We start from the raw sequence: 25,687 nt of genomic DNA, 5'->3' as shown, positions 1-25,687 counted from the left end.
AGAAGAAATATTTTTCTGACAGGAAAGTCAAAATTTGTGTTTTACTCTCTCAGTGGATGCCGAGTTCTGAACCATGGCAAAATGATGACACATGACATTTCTTGAACCTGAATATTTGTGTTAAAGTGTATGCAAAATCAGACTTGCCCTTTATCGACAAGGGATTATATCCATACATCGATACTTTCTCATGTAATATTTATATTGATAATATGAAGTAAGATATTTTTGCTGTGACATTTTACAGTGTTAATGAATGGTCCAGAGGTATAGGTAGCTGGCTGACAACAGTACTGGACAATGTGACAGGGATTGACTATCTCACCCAAGTAAGTATATATATATATATCATTGTCACTCAGTAATCTTAAGTACAACCATCCTATATCTCACCTATAGGATGCTATTACTGTATTATGCACCTCAAAAGTAGAAATATCAAAGTATTGCTGTTAATGTCTTCAAGAAATGTCAAACGCATTCTCAGTTAAAATCAAGAATAAAAATCATGGGCACATCTTTTTTTTTGAAACAGGTCAAATTCAAAGTGATCTAGGTACATTTTTTAAAAAAGAAAAGTCAAAATGATAACAAAATTAAGTCATTTTAGAATCCAATATGGCCACCGAATACAATGCTAACTTTTTTTATGGGGGAAAATAACAGCTTGCCAATTTCCTTGAAAACAGGATGCTAAACCCCAAATTTATTTTATCATTTCGAAAGGAGTAAGCTTTCATATTGCAAAGTTTGGAGGGATTTTAAAGAAGTTTTGACTTTCAGTGAAATTGGTCCCCGGGGTGCATTCCTACATCATTAAATACCAAGTAGCCCCATCTCAACTACTGCCAATATATTTATGTAATGAGGGAATGATAAATAGCCGTCATTTTTTGTAACGAGTGCCTTTTGTTTGATTTATGTTCTACATGTGAAAGTAGCTTCTGTATCATCAGATGAAAGGTTATAGTGTTATCAGCTCTTCCTAATTAACACGTAAAATTTAACAAGTGTACTTTTATCATTCATCTGGGGAAATCATCAGCGTCAAAGAGAGGGCAGCCTCCATTATTTTTTTACATTTGTAAACTTAATTGTGATAACCAGATGTTTTAATTGTGACAACATTGTAACTAAAAACATTTTAATACAATTAAAGTTAGTCATCAAATTATTGTAGGTTTGAGCAATTTTATATATATATATATATATATATATATATATATATATATATATATATATAATACATATAATTTCATTCTTCTTTCGCCAAGTAGAGTGCTCGATCACCTTGGAGAGCTATCATACATAAATGATTACATAATGTTTATATATATATATATATATATATATATATATATATATATATATATATATATATATATATATATATATATATATATATATATATATATATATATATATATATATATATATATATATATATAAACATTATGTAATTATTTATTTGGTTAGTATTTGTTTGTCTAAATTTAGATTTTCATTTCACTTGGCATTAATACAAAGGTGAAACATTTGTATTATTCTGAGATATGGCAAGTGATGGATTATAAGTCCACAATGAATTTTTAAATTTTGAAAAGTCATTGCATTTATAAAGTCATTGCCTCCAAAAAAAGAGATACCAAAAAAAAAAAAAAATAATCAAATTGAGAAAAACCACTGAATTGATAAAAATAGTACGATTAGCTGTGATTCCTTATTTGATGGAATGTTGTACATTGTATGAGAGTACAAAGTGAATGGTTCAGATATCCTTTTTAGTTAACAATCTGTGCCCTAATGGATAGCTATTGTGGACACACAATTAGTCTTGGCAGTTATTCAATAAACTCAACTTTGTACTCGCTATGTCCTATTCTATGCTGAATCACAAAAACACAAAGCAAGACTCTGTCAGTTGATTTGGACAAGTATTTTAATTTTTAAAAAGCCCATTTACATTGACGAGTTCTGATATTTCTGCAAGGACGGTCTTCTTTTTTAGTTTTAGCAGAGAGCCCACTCTATTGATGGTGGCTGTGGTAACAAATAGAATGGTTGAAGGAGAGAGAATGTTAGCTGTACCGTGTTGAATCTAAATACTGAGTTTGCTTGGTACCAGTGAGATTTCCTAGCTGTGAACAGCAATACGGATTACTAATTGAGTCAATTTCCCAGGAGTCTTGAGGACTGGTTTTTGTAGCGTATTCGTAGCAGTATAGTGTGACAACAACCTGTACTGACATGCACAGTATACGTATCATTGCACCATGTTTGTATTAATTGTTAAATGCTAGATGTAGTTCAACTAAATATGCCTCGTAAGTGAATGGTTCTCATTTGGCAACATATATCCTTTATAAAGCAGTTAGATTTGCAGTTGGTGATATAAACACCCTAAAGCACAACAGCTAAACTAACTCTACAGATGATTTAAAAAAAAATAAAAAATAGTGGGGAGTGAACTTAACTAATTGGTCAATATTAGGCATTCTGCTGTTATTTCCATTTCTGTTAATTCCTCTATCCTAAATTGGTTTATATTGAAACAGGAAATCACCATGATGAAAGAAGCTAAATGAAAATTGCTAAATGAAAAACCCAAGAGCTAAAATAGCAAGCCCTGAAAATGCTGTGACAAATTACACAATGGATAATTGCGTGTGCATGAGTATATGTGTACGGTACTAGTGCACAAATAGCTTTAGTGTCAGGCTGATTTTCTATTTACACTCTTGTACTGTTTCCATTAAACCGGTGAATTTCTTTTTAGATATTTTTGATCCGTAATAACGTTTCTCAAAGTGAACATCCTGTCTCCCATGTAGAGTATATAACCAACACCGTTTCAAGAGAGATGCTGAATATTGAAATACGTTGTCAAAAGCTTGAAAGTATTGCCGGAACTGCTATGTTTGAATAGGTGTAATGCATGGCAGAATGATTCCACGCACGCATTAGTCAGCTCAGGCTATATTGCAGTGTATTGGCTCATTAACGAAATAATATAACACAGTCGTATATATACATATATATATATGTGTATGTCTGATAGAAGGACTTGTCCTGTGCTGTGTATACTGATAATGAAGTCGTCTGATATAGGCAAGACACACTGTGATAATTCCTTAAATTGTTGTATGAATTCAATTTGAAAGTATTGCTCAAAGAAAATAGAACCCAGAGCTAATCAGTTGGTCTGATTGTACATATGACAGACTTGATCATAGTTTAGACACAAAATTGTACGAAAAAGGAAAGAAAACCGTATGAAATATTTTTTATTGATGCGTTCCCAGTTGGTAGTCTGCTGTTAAGTATCTCTGATTGCTTTGGTGTGATGTCTTCCTTCTACTCCGTACGTGATGTTGAGTATAAAGTCAGCAATTGTGCAGCCTGACTGATGTGAGAAAGTGTCTGTGCTTGACATCAGAAAGCAAAGCAACCCCACTGAGAAATGAGTAAAAAGTAAAAAACATGACCTCTAGTCATGTTTAGTATATTTCTTTATTATCAGCAATGAAGATTTACTCTGTAAACATGTTTGATATAATGCAGACAATGTGAGAATTCGCTCTATGTAATAAAGATGTAAGTGAAATTACTAATTTAATAAGCGTATGAAAACACATAGCTGCTACTGTAAAGCCCAAAGGATGTGTTTTCATATTTTTATTACACAAATAATAAACTCTTTATGATTAAAAATAGTCTAGTATTGTGATGAGATGTAAATATGTGCCATTGACATTCATGGATATTGAAGTAAAAGCTAATTATAAATTGTTTATTAGAAATTTATAGCTTCTCCTTAGATCTGTTGTTAAAACATGAAAGAGACATGGTGTAAGAATCCCTGCTATCAATGTCTGAAATATGTGTGTTATTTATCAGCTATTAACATTAATTGCTTGAATGGAAGATAGTATTTATATTATGTTAATGATGTACAAATATATTCAAGGGCATGTTGGTCACACTGACTGGATATGTTTGACGGTGTTTCTGTCTATTTGACAGAGAGGTCTGTATGAATGTATGATATGTTACTCAAGGTTAGAGCAATAGATAGCCTTGTTTCTTACTTGGTTCAGTCAAGTGTTTCTTTTTATTTTTGATGTGAAATCTATACTCCATGCTCTAATTAACATACTGTCCTGTGAGTGTGTGTGTGTGTGTGTTCAACAAGTGTTTAAATGTAACCTAATTAAAACCTTTGTTTGAATTCTACACCATCATTGTTAAATGGTGTTTTAACCATGATTATAACAGCATATCACATAATTTGCATAACAATTTTGATGTATTTGTGTTTCTTTTTTAACCCAAAATTTGCACATTTTTCTATCAGTACTTACCTCTAATTTTGACTCAGAATGTGCAATAGAACTTCTTTTTCCCTGTGACTTTTTTTTTTATTTACAAAATTTTGATAAATTCATGAATTTTTTTCTTCATTATTACTGTTACAATGTACAATATTGAAGACAAAATTGTTTCATCACCTTATTTTGTGACTAAGTAAGTAAGTCATAACTGATCAACCAGACAGTTGTAAATGTAATGATAAAATTCACACTAATTATTTAAAACATTCACAATATATAGTGATAATGAAAGCATGTGATAATGTATTGTGATGGTGTGGATGAGTTGTGGAGGACATAAGAACAGTATTCAGTGTTGTCATTCTGTAAAGTGGCAAATTTCAGTGATAAAGTAGTCAATTTGAGAAGAAAAAAATGTGTCAGTATTGAATGAGACACACCGAATGCCACTTGTGCTTGTATTTACTTATTCCAAAGTGTCACTATTTTACAAATGAGACACACCGAATGCCACTTGTGCGTGTATTTACTTATTCCAAAGTGTCACTATTTTACAAGCCAAAAAGCCAAACTACTTTATCCTGATTAATCCTCCCTTCAAGTATTTTGTCAAAGTACTTAAAATGTCTGTAGTGTTTTGCTAAAGGGCCATGTTAACAGAGGGAGAAATCTAGTAAAGCTGGCATAGTTAATTAAACTATATTTTACTTAGGTACATTGGAAAAAGCATGTATATTGTATATGGGGTTGGGGGAAGGGGTGAGGAGAAAATTAGTAAAGCAGGCATAGTTAAACTATAATTTACCATGGAACATTAACAGTATGGTACAGTATTTCATCTTGAATTACCTAAGGAACATTGGTAACTATGGGGGGTGGGGGTTCTTTATCGGGGACACTGGTGGAAATCCTATAATGTATCCATTCTGGTGAAGAAATGCTAGAAAGTTCTTATGTAAGCAATAATAAATTATTCAAATTCAGAGAAATATGATATATGAATTACCCTGAGTAGTAATTTGATATGTGAAGGAGATTTTAATATGTTCTATCTAGTACTTCATTTTAGTTTTGATTACAAAAGTCTGTGGCTTACCTCAGGTAAATATGTAGAATACTGTGATATTGAAATTGAATATATACCGGTATGTTCTTTTCACAAGTAGTTGATTTGGCTTTGGGATCAAAATATATAATTTCTTATATCGTAAAATGGTAAGCCTGAAGATGAAATGAAAATAATTGATTTTCAACTGAAATATCATTTAATTGATAATTTTCACAGTGTTTGTCATTTTTTAAAGATAAAAGTAGATAAATAACATGGTGTAGAGAGCTTCTTGAGATAGTAACATCAAGACAAGTCGCTGAGATAGTAACACCAAGACAAGTCGCTGAGATAGTAACACCAAGACAAGTCGCTGAGATAGTAACGGCAAGACCAAGGCACCAAGACAAGTATTGAGCTCATGTGTAATTGGCATTTTGTACATTCTATTTGTCTGGTACCATGATGTTTGTACATTCTATATAGAGTATTGTTTGCAGCTTTCTCGAAGTTTTTGGTCTGTTTTATTTGTATTATGGAAATAGATCGCAGTACATTGTATAACTACATGGACATCACATGGGTTGTACATTTGTAATTGTGTATTACACTCTACCAAATAATAAATCATTTATGTTGTACTGGGTAGTATGAAAACCGTGTAGCACAGTCACCATATTAATGTGATAATCATAATTGTTTTCCTGACTATATTATTTTCACTTCGTTTGAGGTGTTTATCGATATGTTATTCTTGATTCATTTGAAGAGGTTGGGAACATATTTATATGCCCAGTTTGTGAATATTTTATGCCCAGTTTGTTATTGGTTTGTGTGAATATATTATGTCCAGTTTGTTATTGGTGGTGTGTGCGAGTATTTTATGCCTAGTTTGCTTGTGGCATTTGTGAATATATTGTGCTTAGTTTTTTTTTTGACGTTTTTGAATATGCCCAGTTTGTTTGTGGCATTTGTGAATATATTATGCCCAGTTCATTTGTAGTTTTTGTTCTAGTTTGACCGGGATTAAACTACTTGTTCTCTATCAATTCAACTTCTCGGAATTTCCATATTTCATCATCACATACTATTGTTTGTCCATGAAACATGTGTTTCTCTTTTTCACAATGAAAGTTACATGCCAATTTAACAGATGTGGTTTTCATTGTTTTGTTCATGGCATTAGTTTTATTCGCGCAGCTGTAACATTTGGGCAGACATAATGTACACTTGTTATTGTTTTTATTCAAGCGAATTCCTTGTTCTAATTGTAAAGAACTGACTGTTCACTGCTGGGTTTGTATTTAGTCAAGGTACCTTGTATTTTTTAATTGTACAGACCTGTCTGTCTGGTGCTGAATTATTGTATAAATAAAGAGGCTATCGTGACACACCACCTACACACCACCTGTTTTCAGTTGCGGGTGACAGCAAAAATTGACATGATGGATTTTCTTTCAGCCCCCCCAAGCTTAATCATAATTATCTGTTATTGTAATCTGTATAAATTCCTCAGTTGACATTTATAGTTCGTGTCATGGTCTGTACTGGTTTCTGACTATCAGTCAAATCAGCTATTGTTTGAAGTTTGAATTTTGATGGATGTGCAGTAAGACAGTATCAAAGTGTTACAAATTTTGATGTGACAAATTTTGACAAACACAAAGAGTATCAAGATAAAGAGATTGTGGTAAAGGTGAAGTCATCAACAGATGTTTTCCCATAAACCCTTGCAGGAAATCCTCAAACTGGCTGAACACATATCAAATGCAGGATGGGTTTTTGTACAAAATTTCAAAAGTTGAATAAGTTACTAGGGCACTATCTTATCACCCAAAATCATATTTATGTTGATAGCAGTAATCAGTATGAGTGTGAAAGGCAGATGTAAGTTAGACTGGACTTTTTAAAAAGAATTTGTCTGTCACAGATCTCATTTTTATAAATAGATGTGTGATTAGTTACTATACATGTTCCACTTTTACAAATATTTCACATTGGACCATTCAAGTGTCTTTCTGCTTACCCAAGGGAAAGTCTAAACTTCATCTACAACGAAGACAGCAATGTTTTGGAGTTAAAATTTAAATCTTACAAGATGCACAAACCATATCTATCATGTACTCCTGATTTATTTCTATGAAGAATTTGCTATCATCACAACAGATGTGTAATACACAGGGTAGACAATATATGATTTTCTTCACACACACACACACACACACACACACACACACACACACACACACACACACACACACAGAGAAACACACACAGACACACACATACAGACACATACAGACACAGATGCAGACACAGATACACACAGACACAGACACACAGACACATAGACACAGACACAGACACACACATACACACAGACATACACAGACAGACACAGATATGCAGACACAGATACACATACACACAGATACAGAGACAGACACACACACAGACACACAGACATAGACAGACACATATTCATTCATTTTATTGCATTAGGTCTCTTGAACAAAGAGCACACTGTTAAATAGCAATATAAATGATGTAACAACAGAGCAACTGTACAACATGTTTAAGTGCTGATATAAATCGACACAAACATATACTGCACACACATACATGTGTACAACCTACCTACCCACCCAACAATCCACACATATAGTAACACACATACAGATACACAGACAAGTGATGTACACGGACACTCATGTGTATACATGTACATTTTTGTATACGTACATACATATGCATACATCATTGCAAATAAAGAGTGAAGTTGGATTTATAGCTTTTATATTACTGTCATTCAAGATATCCTGCCCTACGAGTTGGTGACCCTTGACTTCTTGTAAATCAATGACATCACTAAGACATGGTAAAATAAGACACTTTAGTTGTCGTGTGCCCTTTATGGCATATTGAGAATTTGTAATCATATTTAAATCTCTAAAGGAAAATCTTATTATAGTCTCTACTTCACAAATGATGTAATGGTAATGTTAAAGTTGACAGTAGGATAAATTCTAATATACACTTATTACCTGGCTATGATGGCACTGATCCACAAGGTAATATATATATGCAAATATATATATAAATGAATAAATATATATGCAAATATATGTAGCAACTATTTCCTGATGCTGAAAGCTAAGCTGAGGGGTAATATGATTTCTACTAGTGCCCGAATAAGGCCAGGCAATAAGTGTTTTATTTATAACTTATCGCATTCTGTGGTACATATGTTCCTTTCATAGTCAAAGTAAATTCTCTGATAAGACTTCCTTGCTCTGGGAATAGTGCCCGAGGGAAAATAGAACATGAAATATATATGCAAATTGAGGTCACAATGGGTCAATCTATGCCAATTACTGAAGACTATATGAACAGAGACTTGTATTGATTTATTTTCTTGTCAGTATCTAACATGGGTTGATATACATACTTGCAAAGAGTGAACATGTTGAAAATAGTGTGTTATTTGTCCAAAATTTGGTATAAAATTATAATATCATAACCATGGAAATTATTTGTGTAGGTTAATTTTTCACTCAAGTTGGTATACAAGAAACTGGCAATGCATAAATTTGGTGGACCAGAGATGTCTGTTTGCAAAAAAAAAACATCCATAAGAAATACACTTTGTAAAATTGTATGGGTTATGATCTCTATGACGGGATTTTCATATAGTTTTGTTCAAATTTAAACTCTCTTTAACCTCTCGCAACTGTCACACCATTGAACAAATCTGGGGGAAAGTACATGTATGAGTTATTGCTGCTGTATCTAAATTTGGCTTAGTATAAATTACAACATTGATCATGTCGGCCATTTTGACTATCCTTGCTAAATCTGTTCCCCAGACTAGTCTTCAGTGTGAAATTGCTGACTTAGAATTAAGTTTGTTTTGTTCAAAAATAAGACAGTAGTTGTTCTGTTGTTCTTCAGTCTAAAGTTGTACAAGGTGAGTTCATAAACTTGCCACTCAAAACCTCTAAGAAACTTTTGAAATCTAATATCAAAGTATCCATATGTATGACAAACAGACATTTATTTTGGTTTTTTAGTTCACAAAACAACCTTACTATACTTTTCTGCTTGGAAATACAATGTAAAAAGAACATATACCAAGTCTATGTTTGTAACTCAATAAATTGTAAAAAACTGAAAAGTGTGTAAAAAGTTTGTTATTGTATATTTTGCAATTTTTATCCTTTCGTATTTCCAAGTAAAAAAACCAAAAACAAAGTAAAGTTGTTTTATCAATTGTAAAGTTCACAGATAAATAGCCAATTTTCATTCATATGACCATTTAATGTTGATGCATGCTTTCTATGAAATAACAAATTGATTTCTGGTCTTCTTAGAATACTTGATGGCCTAGTAGGTTTTTCATGACATTTAGTATGTGCATGATGAATTATACCAAGCCATATCTTAATACCCAGTTTGGGTTCAGTCAGTTGGAAGTGATGGATAAGTATGCATCAGTAAGTAGAATATGGTTACCTGTCAAATATGCAGCGATAACGGCGATAACGATCCAAAATGTATAAACTTGCCCTGTGCCATTTTAATAAATTTATACACCTTTTATTTCAGTCAAAGCATTTTCTCACACCACCAATCACGTTTTCATTTTCACGTTTTCACGTTTTTTTTTTTTTTTGATTTTTTTTTTTATACAAAACGCACATCTCTGATGTGTTCACTTTCATTTGAACATTTTTCCATCTACACGCTGTATGTAATGTCCCCACTAAAGTTGTAGGTAACGATTTCACATCATTCTGTGAAATTTGTATTTGAAATTGTAATAAACAGTCATTTTGTATAAGGCCTAATAAAACAAATTGCATGGTTCTGATTACACTCAATTTTAGAATAGGTGGGGTAGGTAGATTTTTTATTTTATTTTATTTTATTATATTTTTTTTTCATGTGTGAGTGTCTCGTTCAGGTTTTCCATTGTTTTCCATATGGTCTCTGTCTTATTTATTTCTTCCTATCAGATGTACAGCCAATACAGATTGGAAGAACAGTTTTATAATTTCTTTTTAAGTTGATGTCAGTTTCTGCAGCCACTATTCCCTAAGAGGCATCACCATTTTTTAAAATTTTATTATTTTTTTCTTGAATACGTAAAAAAAATATAAGGTTTGCAGTGAAAAACTAGGTGGAGTCGGGTAACTGCAACCAAACAATTATTTTTTAGGCCTTAGTTTAGGTGTACAGTATAAATCTGCCATGTAGTGAATACCTGTACGAAGTATAGTGGGTCATATTTTACGAGTTATTAAAAAGTCTCTGTTTAAGCATTCTAGAATATTCTTGTGGATTTTTAAGCTTGAAATTAGAGGTACATGAAGAAGGGATATATATGTTACATTCTAGTTTATCAATGGTCAATGTAAAAATTGATAAAATACTTCTTGGTTTAGCATGCACCATTATTGTATAAAACCTTTCTGTGGCTTTTGAAATTTGAGAAGTTTGAGATTTTGAGATCGTTTAAAAAAAAAAATAAAACACCCAAAATCTTTCACTGAAGATGGACAGAATACCATGATATACAACCTAGATCATGGTTGTAGGGAAAGTGTAGTCCATGCAAATAATTGAAACAACCTTTAGTATTTCCCATTTGAAAATGCCGCTCAGTTCGTGCCCAGGCGTAGACTTATTGAGTCTGTACTTTGTTGAGACTGTCATTGCAACATTGTATTACTATAGGTCATAACATTTTATACTTAAAGTCAAAACAAATGTTGATATAAAATCTCCACTCATGGTCTGTTTACCAAACACAATAACCTTGTGTGGAGGTTGGGAACCATTTTAGTGAACACAATGGAGAGATACATTTTAACTTACTTGCCACACACAGTTATTGATACATGTGAAAAATATATTCAATGACGGTTCCACTAAGCGATATACTCCAAAGGGAAAAAAACAGGATGATTGGTTTGCATGGTTATAACAATGTTGCGTGGACTACACTTGCCATATAATCTCAATCTTGGCTATATATAGAAACTGAAAGTGATTTTTGAGTGATGCTTGTTGAGAAAGGTATGGATCATGATATTATAGTAGTGATATGGGATTGGATTTGTACGGATGCAAACAAATATTGGACTTTGTGTAATAGCCATTCAGCAAAAATGTTTGTTTTCAGAGAGATATTTCCAGGGATGGTCAATGTAACTTCCCTATTCTTTATTTGTACACCATGTAAATAGTCTTATTTATTCCTGATACAGTTGTTGCTTTTATTCCTGTGTTGTCGGAAGCTAAAGATTAAGAAGTATTGATTCACTTTTGAATATTTGCTGATGATACAAAGGAGATAACTGTGGCAGATTCACCAATGAAATTTCTTGCGAGTACGATATTGATAGTTCAGGCATAGAAAGGTCAACTAGAAACCTGGCAGTGATGAAAAAGTCATTTCCCCCCAAAAAATTGGAAATATACAATGTACCCGCATTTAAGGCATCCTTCAAGAATATGATCTTTTTGTTGAAGGATATCTGAAACATAGTAAAAAATTTTATACATAAAGCAAGAAAGAAATCATACAATGATGGAAGGAAGACAACATCCGAAGGAAAATGATCATTTTCTTTGTGCATTGCTTGTTGAGAAAGGTGTAGATCAAGATAAGAGTTTTATATTTGAAAGGTGTGAATTATGAACCCTAGGCTGTCAGGCAGTACGACTGAGTAGTTGATTGGATGGAAATCGTGTCTATCACAATAGCTGCTGCATTTCCAAATTGGTACAGCTGTACAGAGTAGGCACTTGCTTGCGGCATTGTGACTCCATTAAGGGTACTCGTTTGTTGAAAACAATATAGACTGCTGTACAAGGAAACCTAACATGTGAAATGTGAGTGATAGGCTTTGAGTGCTATTGGCAATTTCAGTCACATTGTCAACATGTGAGTGTAATAGAGAGAGATGGAGGGAGGGAGGGAGAGGAGAGAGGAGAGAAGGAGACAGGAGAGAGGAGGGAGAAGGAGGGAGGAGAGAGGGAGGGAGAGGAAAAAGGGAAGGGGGGGATAGGGAAAGAGAGGGATAGGGAAAGTTAGAGAGAAAGATAGAGGCGAGAGACGGAGGGAGTGAGGGTGGAGAGAGAGAAGGAGGGAGGGGTGGGGGAGGGGAGGAGAGGGGGAAAAAGAAAGAAGGGAGAGAGAAAGATAGGGAAAGAGAGGGAGGAGGGAGAGAAACAGAAAGAAGCGAAAGAGCAAGGATGTGAGTGAGAGTATGTGTGTGAGATAGAAAGAGAGATTGATTTTAGCACAACTGTGGTTCAGTAGTGCTATAGGCATGGTGCAGTGTCTGTGTGTGTGTGTGTGTGTGTGTGTGTGTGTGTGTGTGTGTGTGTGTGTGTGCAACATTCATATGATAGGTTTTTTAACAATTATAACAACAGGGATGGGTATACAATTGAATTAACATTATTTTAAAATATGTAAATGTCCTTAGCAACAAGACCACACCCATAGCAACTGGTAAACAATGACACATAATGCCAAAATAACACTGGTGATGGGAAGGTATTTAGGAATGAGCATTGCAAAATTGGATGTAGATATGCCTAGCAACAAGACCACACCCATAGTAACATTAAATGATGGCATATATTGCAGATATAAGACCATGGATGGAAAGGCATGGGACTAAATCTTCAAAGAATGTATGCAAATATGTCTAGCATGAAGACTCCATAATCATTACAAAAAAATAAAGTGTGCTGTCAACAGTTGTGCTACAACACCATTGGCGCTTTTATTATTTTGATGAAGCTCTGAGTCTGAAGAACAGTATATGCAACTGTATTATTATTCATATAGATAAAGGAATGCAGTACAAAGTTCTGGGTAGTACCATAGGAATGGACGATCCTATAACTGCGGGTGTGTTAATTGGAGCGTGGGGCTCATATAGTCTTAGAAAGCTATACGTAAAAATTAATCTCCCGTGTTCTATTAATGAATTAATAATTAATGAGGTCAGAGGGACGTCATGAGCTGTCTACAAATATGAGTAAACGACAGGCAAATGAAATATCTGAAAAAAAAACCTTGATGATAGCATGACGAAATGACTATCCCACACAGAAAGGAATTCCTGTGAGAGTCAAGTGTCACCCTGAATGAATGCAGCATCTTAGTCATTCAAATCACCATGGCAACTGAAACTGCCATTTTGAAACGCAACAGTGCGATAGTAGTGTCTGAATTGACTTTTTGGGTCACTGGTGTCGTGGTATATAAAATACATAGTGTACATTTCCTGTACATGTAGGAACCACCTGCCCATAGTTGGACCAACAAATACCTCTTGTCTAGTTATAGTTATTAATCAATTTTATTAATTTCTAATTAAATCATCATCACTAGCAGGTGGCAGTTGTTTTCTGTTGTGTTACTGGTGATTGAGAACACTTATTCTACATTTTCTTGGAAGATATTGACAACATGAGGTTTTTGCCAGGATTCTTCATTTATATATTGTTCACACAATTTACTTGTGGCAATGTAGTAGAGTCTTCTTGTTTGAAATTATTTTGTAATCAGCCCATATCAGGTAGCTGCTACTAGGATATGTTTTAAAGGAAAAGTCCAGTCAGACTTATCATTCTACCTTTAGTATGCTTGTATTGAGCACTGGTATCAATTTAAAGGAAAAGTCCAACCAGACTTACTTCTACCTTTCAATAGTATCCTCGTATTGACTGATTATTGGTATCACCGGAAAGGAAAAGTCCAGTCAGACTTATTCCTACCTTTAGTACACTTGTATTATATTGCTTACTGCTACCAACTGAAAGGAAAAGTCCAGTTAGGGTTATTTCTACCTTTAGTACTTGTTGTCCCACTTCTGTTATCAAATATTTACATTTTGATTTTGGGTGATAAAATAGCACCTTAAATAACTTGCATATCTTTGAAATCTTGTAAAGATGCCCTATTGCTCTTGACATGCGTTTGGTCATTTTTTCCTGCTAGGGTTTATGGGAAAGCCTCTGGTCATGACATCACATTGACTATGATTTCTTTATTTGGACACTCTTTGTATGTATGTGATCAAGACAAAGAGATTACATGTAGTAAAAGGTCAGGGCTCGAAATTAGCTGTAGTCCTGTGTCCATACACTACCAATTCTTGTCATGCAGCTACCATAATTTGTAGGTGGTAGCCCACTCAGGCTACCACTGATTATATGATGATGTAAAGGATGGATGATTTACAGACATGAAAGTATTTTAATAACACTCATATTTCCAATATAGGAACTCTGTTTTCAGTTCAGAGATGTAGGACTATTGGTCACCATCCTTGGGCACTACTACTTTCTGAAATTGGTAGCCTACTTGGACTACTAAACCAAAATGTTAATTTCAAGCCTTGAGAGTAACTGTGATGTCATCATAATTTCAGCCAATTAATATGCAAAACATCCAATATGCAGAACATAATTTCCTGTGCTATCCACTCTAAACAAATTTCAGGAATGTACAAATAACAATTACACAGGAACTCTAAAATAATTATTCATAAATGGAAAAAAATAAATTAGGAGTTTCAGGTCATTAGAAAGAAAATGACTTGTTATTAACTTAATTAAGCTCATTAAGTGACAATAACTGACACATGGATTGATATCAGTATATGGTAAATTATACTGAAAATGTGATATTGTACATGTACTTATTATGGTACCAGTAAGTATGCTATACTGATGGAAAGAAAAGAAGATGATTTGAAAAATCAACAATGTAAATTGTATAGATAAGAATTGTGTCAACAATATTTACTTCTCAGTTGTCACCATCGGGTATTCTGAATTGTATGTTTACCTTGTGTTAGAATGTCCTTCATACCCTGTCATTATCATTATGTCATTCTTTTTAGTCAATTTTCATCCACCAATTTGCAATATTATGTAGCAAATTATTCATAGTTTTTGTATGATTGATGAGAGTTGAATGACAAAACCTAATGGTCTGTTTGAGTGACTATATATGACCTTCCAGTATGGCTGACAAATAGTAGTAGCTTAGAGGGTCTTTGTAAAATTCTGACAAATGTTGGCGAGTAAGGGGGTCTTTGTAATGTTCTGGTAAGACTCACAAATACTAACATAGATTGTCTTAGGAAAGTTCTTGTGAGATTCACGAATGTTAGCTTAGAGGGTCTTAGTAAAGTTCTGGTATGACTCATAAGTACTAGCTTAGAGGGTCTTTGTAAAGTTCTGTTTAGACACACAAAATTTTACCTCAGTGGATTTTAGCTTAGAGGTAGACTCACAAATATTTTAGCTTAGAGGGACTGTGAACCTCCAGGTAGACTCACAAATACAAGCTTAGATCATGTAGATGATCTCCTCGAACCTCTAGTAAGAGTCACAAATATTAGCGTAGACTCGAATTTTTGTGAGGTGACACTTTCGAATACAAGCAAAGACAGTCTTTGGGAACCTCCAGTCAGATTCACAAAGATGGAAATAGAAATTAAGGGAAAAAAGAATGTAATTTTTTGTTTTTAATATAAATCTTTGAACTCACAAAATACTAGAGCAAACAGGTTTGACTGTTGGTAATGATGTTCATAGGATTTTCTAGATGACAAAGTTGTCAAAAGCAAGATGAAGCCCATCAATGTTGTCATATGCAATTTGGACTACAAACATAGCATGTACTCTTTACTATAAATGAAATCAAGTATCATGTTTAGTTGTACCTCCACATCATTTATGCTACTTTTGTATCTATGTATAAAATATGTTCAGTTTGTCGCCAACGTCATTAGTGCTATTTTGTATTTGTTTCTAACACAAATCTATGTGATACATGAAGCACTTTTACCTTTCTCTACTCTTGTACGACATGGTGTAAAGTATATCCATTTGATACAATATAGTTATGTGTGTACGCTTAACAGGAAATGTGGAAAGCTGTAAGGGCTAGAACTCAGTAAAAAAAGTTAAACGACCTAAAAGTAGAAAGATACAATAATCATATTACTTAAGCATGGATTGGCTCACCTCATCAAGTGGTATGCTATTGATAGGAGCTATTTGCTCCTAAACATTTGCCAGTCCATTATTGCATCAATTTGAGACCATTTTTACCATTTTCATTGACTTCAATATATTGGACATATTTTACTGCGCCTGTAGTCATGATTACATATGTCATGTTTGTGCAGAAGGCTTTTATCTCGGTGGTAGAATATATTCCATTTTTTTTCCAAATCACCTGATTGTTGTTTGCAATGAGCAAACCATTAGTTTGTTAAACCTGATATTGGTTGTATCGTCGACATAATGAACTGTAATGCCAGGTTATTTGTGCATTTACGACTTCAATGCCAGACAAGTTAAAGCGATCTATGGTGTATATTATGTCCTTCTATAGGTGGGCAATCAAGCAGCAATTATCAATAATTTGAAGTGATAACAGTGGAATTATTCTTACAGTACAAGGGAGTCACTTACTATTTCAAATGTAGCCATGGGAAATATAATGTCAAAACTGTTTGACCAACATTCCTTAAAGCTGCACTAGCTGCGACTGGAACTGAAACTTTTTTATACGATATACATGTAATGATTTACTCCGTACACAGTATTGAATCATATGTGGATAAACATATTTGTGTACATGTAGCAGTATACATAATATGGTACAATAAATCCAACCAGATTGATTTTTAGGTCCACACCCTAAAATCAGCGCCCTCAACGGTGATCATGATTTCAACCTGTTACTGTACTACTTATGGATAAACTTGACTGCTGATTAACATGTACAATGTCTAATTATTGGTATTTTGACAACTTTCAGTGAATATATTGTTGATTCATACAATATATTGCACAATCAAAGAAATAACACTTCAGTTACAGCTTGTGCAGCTTTAAAGTGAAATAATATTAAGAACTTTTCATAACAAGAGATCTGTTTTAAACTAGTCTATATCATAGATTTTGACCAGAAAACAAGATTGTATTCGCTTGAAATGGACTGTGATATGAATTATTTCAGTAATAGTTATTTGATTGGCTTGAAAATAGTACCAAGTTTGACTTTTTGCAGTATAAAATATTTGATTGGCTGGAAAATGGAGGGTTATTTACATTTTTGCTGTATAAGATATTTGATTGGCTGGAAAATATGGAGGGTTGTTTAAAAATTTTTGCAGTGTAAGATATTTGATTGGCTGGAAATGGAGGGTTATTAAAATTTTTGTTATATAAGATATTTGATTGGCTGGAGAATGGAAATGTCTTTCAATGGAAGAGATTTGATTGGCTCAAAAAATGGAGATGTGTTTGAATTCTTTTTAGTTGACTGGAAAAATATGGGTTAATTTTGACCCATTTCAAGAGTAGTAAGCCTGTGAGTTCTAAACCACTCTGGATATTCGTACGTCATTAGCTAATTATTTCTTCCCTTGAATTATATATGTATTAATTATTCCATATACATGGTGCTAAGAAATTGGAAAGTAATTCACTAATTACATGGTATGAATGACATTTTCAGGTTGACTGGTTTGTTATGCTTCTAAAAGCAATACAACTGAATAACAGTATGATGTATGTCTACTATTAAATGTAAAACAAGATTTTTCAAAGGTGGTTTTTAACAATTCATTGTGAATATAAATTTGCAAGGTTGGTCATTTGATGTGGGATATTGCCATCAAATGGTCATTTGATATGGGATACATTGTATCCCCACCAAATGGTCATTTAATGTGAGATATGGTCATTTAAAGTCGGATATCCCCATCGAATGGTCATTGATATGGGTTATTCCATCAAATTGTCACTTGATGTGGGATATTCATGGAGTCCTCAAATGACCAATGTTGCAAACATTCTATTAAAGAAGTACAAAACTGAATTTGAAAATATTGTTTCACATCAGTACACGTATGACATATTTGTTGTACTAAAACTTTGAATTCACTCGCTGTGTTGATGACATTGCCATTTGCATAATTATACATTGTAAACTATTTGATGATCTATAGTATTAGATGTTATTCCCCAATATTTTTCTTCATTCATCCATGGAAAATATGAGTGACCTAAGGGGCCTTTGTCACTACTTGTCTAGCGACTCATAGTGACAACCCCTAGGTCACGAGTATTTTCCGACTGAATGAAGAAAAATATTGGCGAATAACATAATTATACCGGCACCAGTAATATCAAAGAAAAATCGCTTAAAGTAATGGCCATTTTGAATGCTTTGACTCATATAAGCAGAACTAGTGACGTAGACATGTGTTGTCGTGACATAGACGTGAATTGTTGTGAAGTAGACCGACCAGAGTATGCATTCCACATATTTTTTTGCTAAACTTGGCTCGTGCGTGGTATAATGAATGGCATTATAAGACTGATGAGATAGTTGTGGGCACTCAACTGTTAAGTTTTACTAATAAGAAATATTTGATAATTTAAACTACAAGACATATTGAAAAGTAATACATTTTGAGGATAAATTAACAAAAAATGAAGTAAAAATGATAAGATGTCAATATTTGCGTATTGTATACAAAATGTACATATTTTGAAAATAGAATCTGAGCTATATAATTTTACATCTCAAATGTATCTCCGCTGTAAGTAATGAAAAATGGCTTTTAGAATTATGAAATATTGGCATTAAAATTAAGGGAAAATCTGTAGAGCTTGCTCTGTGAAAAGTCAATGATGCAATGTTTATAGGCCAAGGTTTCAATCCCAGGGTTCTCAGGCATTAGTGTTATCTTATAAGTGAAGCCATAAGGATTACAAACGTATCACCCTTTTGTTCTGGATCCACTTTTCTTACGGCTCTAACAGACATCTTATCCGTACCTAAATTTTAATCCAAATCCGAGCAGGACCAATGCATTTAAAATTATTAAACACAAGTGACTGTGTGTGGCTTACGTTGTAGTGGTAAAAAATATTAAATGCAAGTGACTGCATGTGGGTTAAACAATGGCAAAAAAAACATTAAGGTGCAAGGAACTGCATGGGGTAACTTGGTGGTAAAAAATGTTAAATGCAAGTAATAATGTATGGGTAATTCAGAGGTAAAAAAAAACCTGCTTAGTCGGTTTCCATGTGAACACTGACAAGATGTGTAACTGTGTATATACATGTATCTGTATAAGATGTATTTATTGAGCTAGGTGGATGTTAACTAACTACTGATAGGGTTTCATATCTTTTGCTGAATCATAGAAAGCTGAATATCACTTCTATTGATCTGGTTTTAGGGATCAAATTTCATACATTAAACCATTCCAGTGACAGTGCCGTAGAAAAAAAAATGATGGAAAGTATGTAATAGCTGTCAAAGAATGCCAGGATCTTATAAGTCTAAAAAGAAGTCATTAATGATCCCGGCTTAGTATCTCGTCAAATAAAGAAGAGGTTATCTACAAAGCTGCATTTTGACATTCATCAAGATGCTGCAGTTCCACTTCAAAGGCAGAGCAATCAGTCATGCCTTTTAACCAGAGTCTATTTTCCAAAACTGATATCACTCAAGCACCCCCCACTATCAAGTAGCGTTGCCAATATTCTGGCAATTGAAAATTGCCACCTAATTTGTCAAAATTGAGGAAATCTTCTCAAATAGTTTGACTCGTTCTTTTTATCAATACCATATGATCCCATGGATCAGTCCATTAAGTAGAACGTGGAATTTAATAGCTATGAGTTTATGTCGTCGTAGGTGCGTTTAATTTGAGTTGAAGGGTGCTGTGAATGCATTGTTAACCAGCCTTAAAGGAAGCCATCATTTTCAGAATTAGCATCCGTCTTGAGTCAGTTATCATTTTTCATCTTGCTGTGTGTCGGGCATATTTTGAATAATATGGTGATAGAATTATTTGCATTCTAGTATTATGTACAGGTAAGTATCAAAATGTGAGATTTTGTATTATGATACAACTCATATAGCAAAATATGACATTTCATGGTATTCATGATAATACAATGTTAATGGTGTCCTCCCAATAATGTTGTGAACTCCTTGATATATATACCAGTGTGATGTGCTGCACAAACCATGGATGTGTATTTAGTGATATGAAGCAATGAAATTGTTAACTTATGAATAAAAACATGTTCTTTCCAGAAAATATTGATAAGAGTGCAGCTTTAATATTGCTTTATTAAAAAATTATAGGATGGAACCCACTACACTACAAAGACCTGTGACCAAGGACCCTTTTTCTGAAGTCAGTGTGTTCAAAACCAACTGTAATTAACACTAAAACTTGAATAAGCAAAATAAATGTTCAGTTTGCTAGAGGTGTTTGAATAAAACAAAATTAAAGAGAATTCGGGACCAAGCATGGTCTTGTTCAAAATTATTGGTAATTGAATGATTTTCATCATAAAACTTTTACATGACAGTAAAATTCTAGTGAGCGCTATGCATGTTGTTAGACTTCAGTTTATCAATTTTAGTGGTTGGAAAACATTAAAGCCCATACTGTCACAGACTGTCCCTAAGAATGGTATAGAGCTTAAGTAAAATCTACCTGAGTTCCTGAAGTTAACTTTTAATTGTAAAGTTACCTTAAAATTTGCAAAGCTACCGGGTACATGTATGCTGTTTAATATTTGTTTCACACATTTCCCTTTATGTACTTCGCTTTAAAGAGTGACCCTCCTGCAGGGAGGAGAATAAATTAAAGGTACTAAAACGTGTGATGTATTCATGAATGATTTGTGTAGTAAAGTTTACTCGTTAGGTTTGGCTTTTATTTACCACAGCCTATCAATAACTGGAAGGGTTATAAAGGAAGGTGTTATGTTCTTACATTTACTGTAACTCATTGACCAAAAATTATGAAACTTACGGGAACATTTGAAAAAAAAATGCATTAATAGGAACAATGACTATATAACTATCAAGGAGGTTGGAAATTGTTGATAGCTTAGGTGCAGATCTGTGCTAAAACCCCTCAAGGAGAACACTGTGTACATGTGTTTCAAGAAGATTGTAAGTTTCTGATTTCTAGCTAGCTTCCCATAGGAATTGAGCCATACTTGGCCCACCAACACTGTACTCAAATATGTATGAAACTATCATTTAAATTTTACAAGAATTTCTACTTCAGGTTTCCAGGGTACCGAAAAACATTTGCAAAAAAACATTTTTGAGTAATGATGTCTTGAAATATGAAGATTATCAACTATACTGCTGTGACATTCAGTTGCACAGTACAGATTAGAACCATACAGGTTAACATTTTTACATACATCAGTCCATGTGAGCAGGATGAAACATATAACGTAAAAGTTATTAAGCCATGAATCATTCATAGAGCAACTTCCAACAGATTATGACAGGTTAAAATGTCAGCCCTTTAGATTTCTGCTTGATGCACACCACGTCATATACATACGTTGACTGTATTTGACATGACCACATGATGCACCAGATTTGATCGACACAAACATCTACATGTCATTTCAATCTGGGAGACATTTTCAGTGAAGGTATACATGTATTATCCTGTTTAACCTGAAGCAGCCAACATTCCGAAAGCACCTTCTTGAATCTTATCCAGTTTCACAAGTCCTATATATATTATCAATTTCTGGATAATGTGTGCTGTAGATGTTTGTATTATTCATGAATGAATATTACATTTGACAAAGTGTGACATTTAATGAATTTATTAAAGTTAAGAGTTGTGAATATATTCAGTTTGTAGCTATCGGTTTGAACTGAAATGACATGTGATGTTGTAGTCTGTCAAAGCCATATTTGCCGTAATTGCATGTGGATCAGTGTTATGTGACAGTACTAAAGGGGAACACCACTCCAGGAAATGATGAGCATTTTAATAAACTTATGGTTCTTCAGAGTAATTTCATTATTTATATTACATAAATTTCATGCGATTGCCAAGAAACACTAATTGAAACCTGCTTCATATTCTGCTTGATGATTGATGCGTGTAAATTGTCCCAGTGAGTTGATGTGTTTATGTGTTAAAATGAATAATAAATATTTGTAACCATTTATCTGATGGTAATAAGCACTTAGGATTTTTGAATGTATATTAACTTAAACTTGGTCTTTCTTGGCAATTGCACACAATCTATGTGATGTAAAAACCATGAAATTATTCTCTAGAACCCAAAGTTTATGAAAATGCTTTTTTATTTTCTGGCATTCCCTGTATATTGGTTTACCAATTTTTAATATTACCTTGTGAGAGTGACAAATTTATTTCATTTTGGGTGGTTTGGAATTGTTCGCTCATGTTTTCATGAGTTATAGTTTGTGTATATTTTTGACTTTAAAAAAAAAAAAAAATATTGCAGTCTTTTTTTACATTTGTTGTTGTGAACACTTGCTTTCAATTTTGATTCTATAAATTGTTTGATATGAATGATTTTTATGGTTGTTATTACTAAGTGAGTCAAGTATGCCGACAAAAAAATGTTTACCTTGATGGTTTTCAATACAGGATGCTATTACAGGTCAGAGACCTTGCTGGGATGTACACTGTAGTTTCAACACTAAACAAAAAGAGAAAGTAGTTGGCCTACAGTACATGGACATGCATGGCCAATGACTTTCACTAATGATCAGCACTATGATCAAATTGTTACCTTGAAAGTCAAACCACAAGGAAAATTAAGTCTGAACAAGGTTGTGGAGTGCAACTGGTGGAGGAACAAATTGAACAACACTTATGGGAAAGAGTCTGTTATTTGCTAATGGCTAGACTCTGTTTCTGTGGTGTGATTTTTCTTCTTTTCATTGCTATGTGGCAGGCAAAGCATCATTAAGTAAATTGAATTAGTAAGCATAGACTTAATCTGCTCCCGGAGACCTTATACCACAAGTGAATGTGTTCTGGATTTCTAATCAGTCGTTTTATAGCAATTTCCAGGGATCACCGATATGCCACAATCGTGAATATTGAATGGAATTCTGTGGCTGTGCTTTGAAACATGGTAGTAGTGTTTTGATGTACAGAGATCACCAATATGCCACAGTCGTGAATATTGAATGGAAATCTGTGGCTACGCTTTTGAAACATGGTAGTAGAAGTGCTTTGATGTACAGAGATGAATAATGAATGGCATTCAGTTGCAACACTGTCAAAACATAGCAGTAGTGTTTTGATATACAGGGATCACCAATATGCCAAAGTTGTGAATATTGAACAGGTTCAAATGTACAAAACATGATTATTGCTTGGACATGTATGTTTGTGTTCAAAAACAATAGAGTACACCGTAATCATGAATATTGAATGTGTAAGGTTCTGTGGCAATACTTCCAAAACTTAGCAGTCATGTTTTGAAGTAAAGGTTCAAATGTACAAAACATAATTTTTGCTGAAATGAATATTCATGTTCATAGAGACCCTAATTACATTTCAATCAGCAAACACACATATGAAAATTTTGTTGGAATTCAAGAGTTGAAAAATGTCTCGTCAAGAGACAAAATTAACAGTTAGAATCATACATATTCCAATTTTGATTGTCAGAGTTGACATTTCCATTCTATTGCAGTTCTGACATAGGCATTCTTCAACAAAAAAACAACCTCCCCCCTAAATGCAGATAACAAAGGAAAGAATCTCATTCACAGTTATTTATATATTTATTTTTGTGTGAGAAATTTGCATAATAAAAGAAAATATTTCATACTGACATAATTTCTTTTCTTATCTAAAATTAACAATACGGGATCCACTACTTTGTATGTGTCTAGGAAAAAAGATCAAAATATCAGACTGAGTGTATGTAATAACTATTTTGTTATTTTAATTACAATATTTTGCAAACAATTTGTTGTTATTTATTTATTACTGCAATGTTTTATACCTTCTTGCATTTATTTAACTCTTTGTTATGACAATTATATCAATTTGGAATCATCATAATATCGTTATCCATATTGGTATGGTATTACACATATTTCCTAAATATTTTTGTTCCTCACTACAAGAATGAAAACCTATTTATTGGGACTCGTCAAATTTGATAAACATGTCTGTGCGTTCGGTGTAAATCGTTATATTTAGGATTTTAGAAGTCAATAAAACAGAGATGAGGCAATCTGGTAATAATGACTTGATTTTATATCCATTGCAGTATACTGGGATGGTACACCTTATTTCGATTTTATTTCAAGGAACACGGGGGGACAATTTAAAACGTTAACTACCCGTATGAAAAACAGCGAAGCAGAAACTTCATTACGTTCACTGTCACTTTTCATACTTGGTTATTAAATGTTTGATGAGAAGCGGTTTATCAACTCTTTTTATTATAGTATAAACTGTCGATTACATCTAGAAAAATGTAACAAATAGTTCTTTGAGTGTTGAAATTCATTAAAAAATGATTTGATTATAGTGGTTTTACAATGAAGGAGAATTTCATTATCCTATGTATATGCAATAATGAATGACCACCCCTAAATTTGTACAAATAATGTAATACTACATCATAATTATGAATTCTGAACTAACGTACTTCATGGCATTATTTAGCATATTTATTTCGTCAGAAATCGTAGCATTATTTGGCATAAATTGTCTATTTCTCACACTGATTCTCGTAAAGACTACTGCAATTTGATGATAACCTGTTTGTCAGTTAAACTTAAAAAGAATAAAAATTGACTTGCGATAATTAATGTCAATTGTTTTTTTTATTAATCTGACGTAATGTCTGGTATTATTAAATGAATATGAATTATTTTTTATCAAATTATATCTCCATCTCACTGTTGCTATTGGAAAGGCCTACTGTTGCAACATTTTATTTAAAATATATAAAAATTATATAAACTTCTGTTGCCCAATATTGATGTGACAATAAACATATTTGTGGTATCGGCCAATATTTCACAAAATAACTCACCTTGTAATAATTAATAGCAATATTTATGTTTACTTGTTTATGAGTATTTTGCAGCTGCTGCAATTTCATGTCACAGGTACATAGTTTCATTGGAATGCTTTGTTATCTGTAAGTAAAGATTGATACTGAAGTTGTTGTGTATGCGCACTATTAGTAGTTATTACTCATGTACCAATGATTAATTCGAATAGTGTACCCGCATACTAAGTGGCATTTGCACAGCGGTGCAACACTGAAAATATTGTGCAAATATGTATGCAAATTAGTGCATGAGTTTGTATGTATGTAAAATCACACAGTGGTATTTTTTTTTGATAAACATATGTAATGATAACGTAGCTGCATGATGTGTGATTGTCAGTACTCTGGC

General features: G+C 33.3%; 1 protein-coding gene across 1 annotated transcript in view; it reads left to right on the top strand.

Annotated features, from left to right (window-relative positions):
• Nucleotides 1–25,687, top strand: part of LOC144441426 (voltage-dependent calcium channel subunit alpha-2/delta-1-like) — a 158,146-nt gene that overhangs the window by 1,501 nt on the left and 130,958 nt on the right. Inside the window, exon 2 of the mRNA XM_078131033.1 lies at nucleotides 248–329. Within this exon, the coding sequence (XP_077987159.1) occupies nucleotides 248–329 (82 nt within the window). The remainder of the gene's footprint in view (nucleotides 1–247; nucleotides 330–25,687) is intronic.

The sequence above is a fragment of the Glandiceps talaboti genome, chromosome 1 (assembly GCF_964340395.1).
Source record: "Glandiceps talaboti chromosome 1, keGlaTala1.1, whole genome shotgun sequence".
In the NCBI taxonomy this organism is placed as follows: domain Eukaryota; kingdom Metazoa; phylum Hemichordata; class Enteropneusta; family Spengelidae; genus Glandiceps; species Glandiceps talaboti.
The sequence above is the reverse complement of the archived record's forward strand: the minus strand, read 5'-3'. Positions and strand labels throughout refer to the sequence as shown.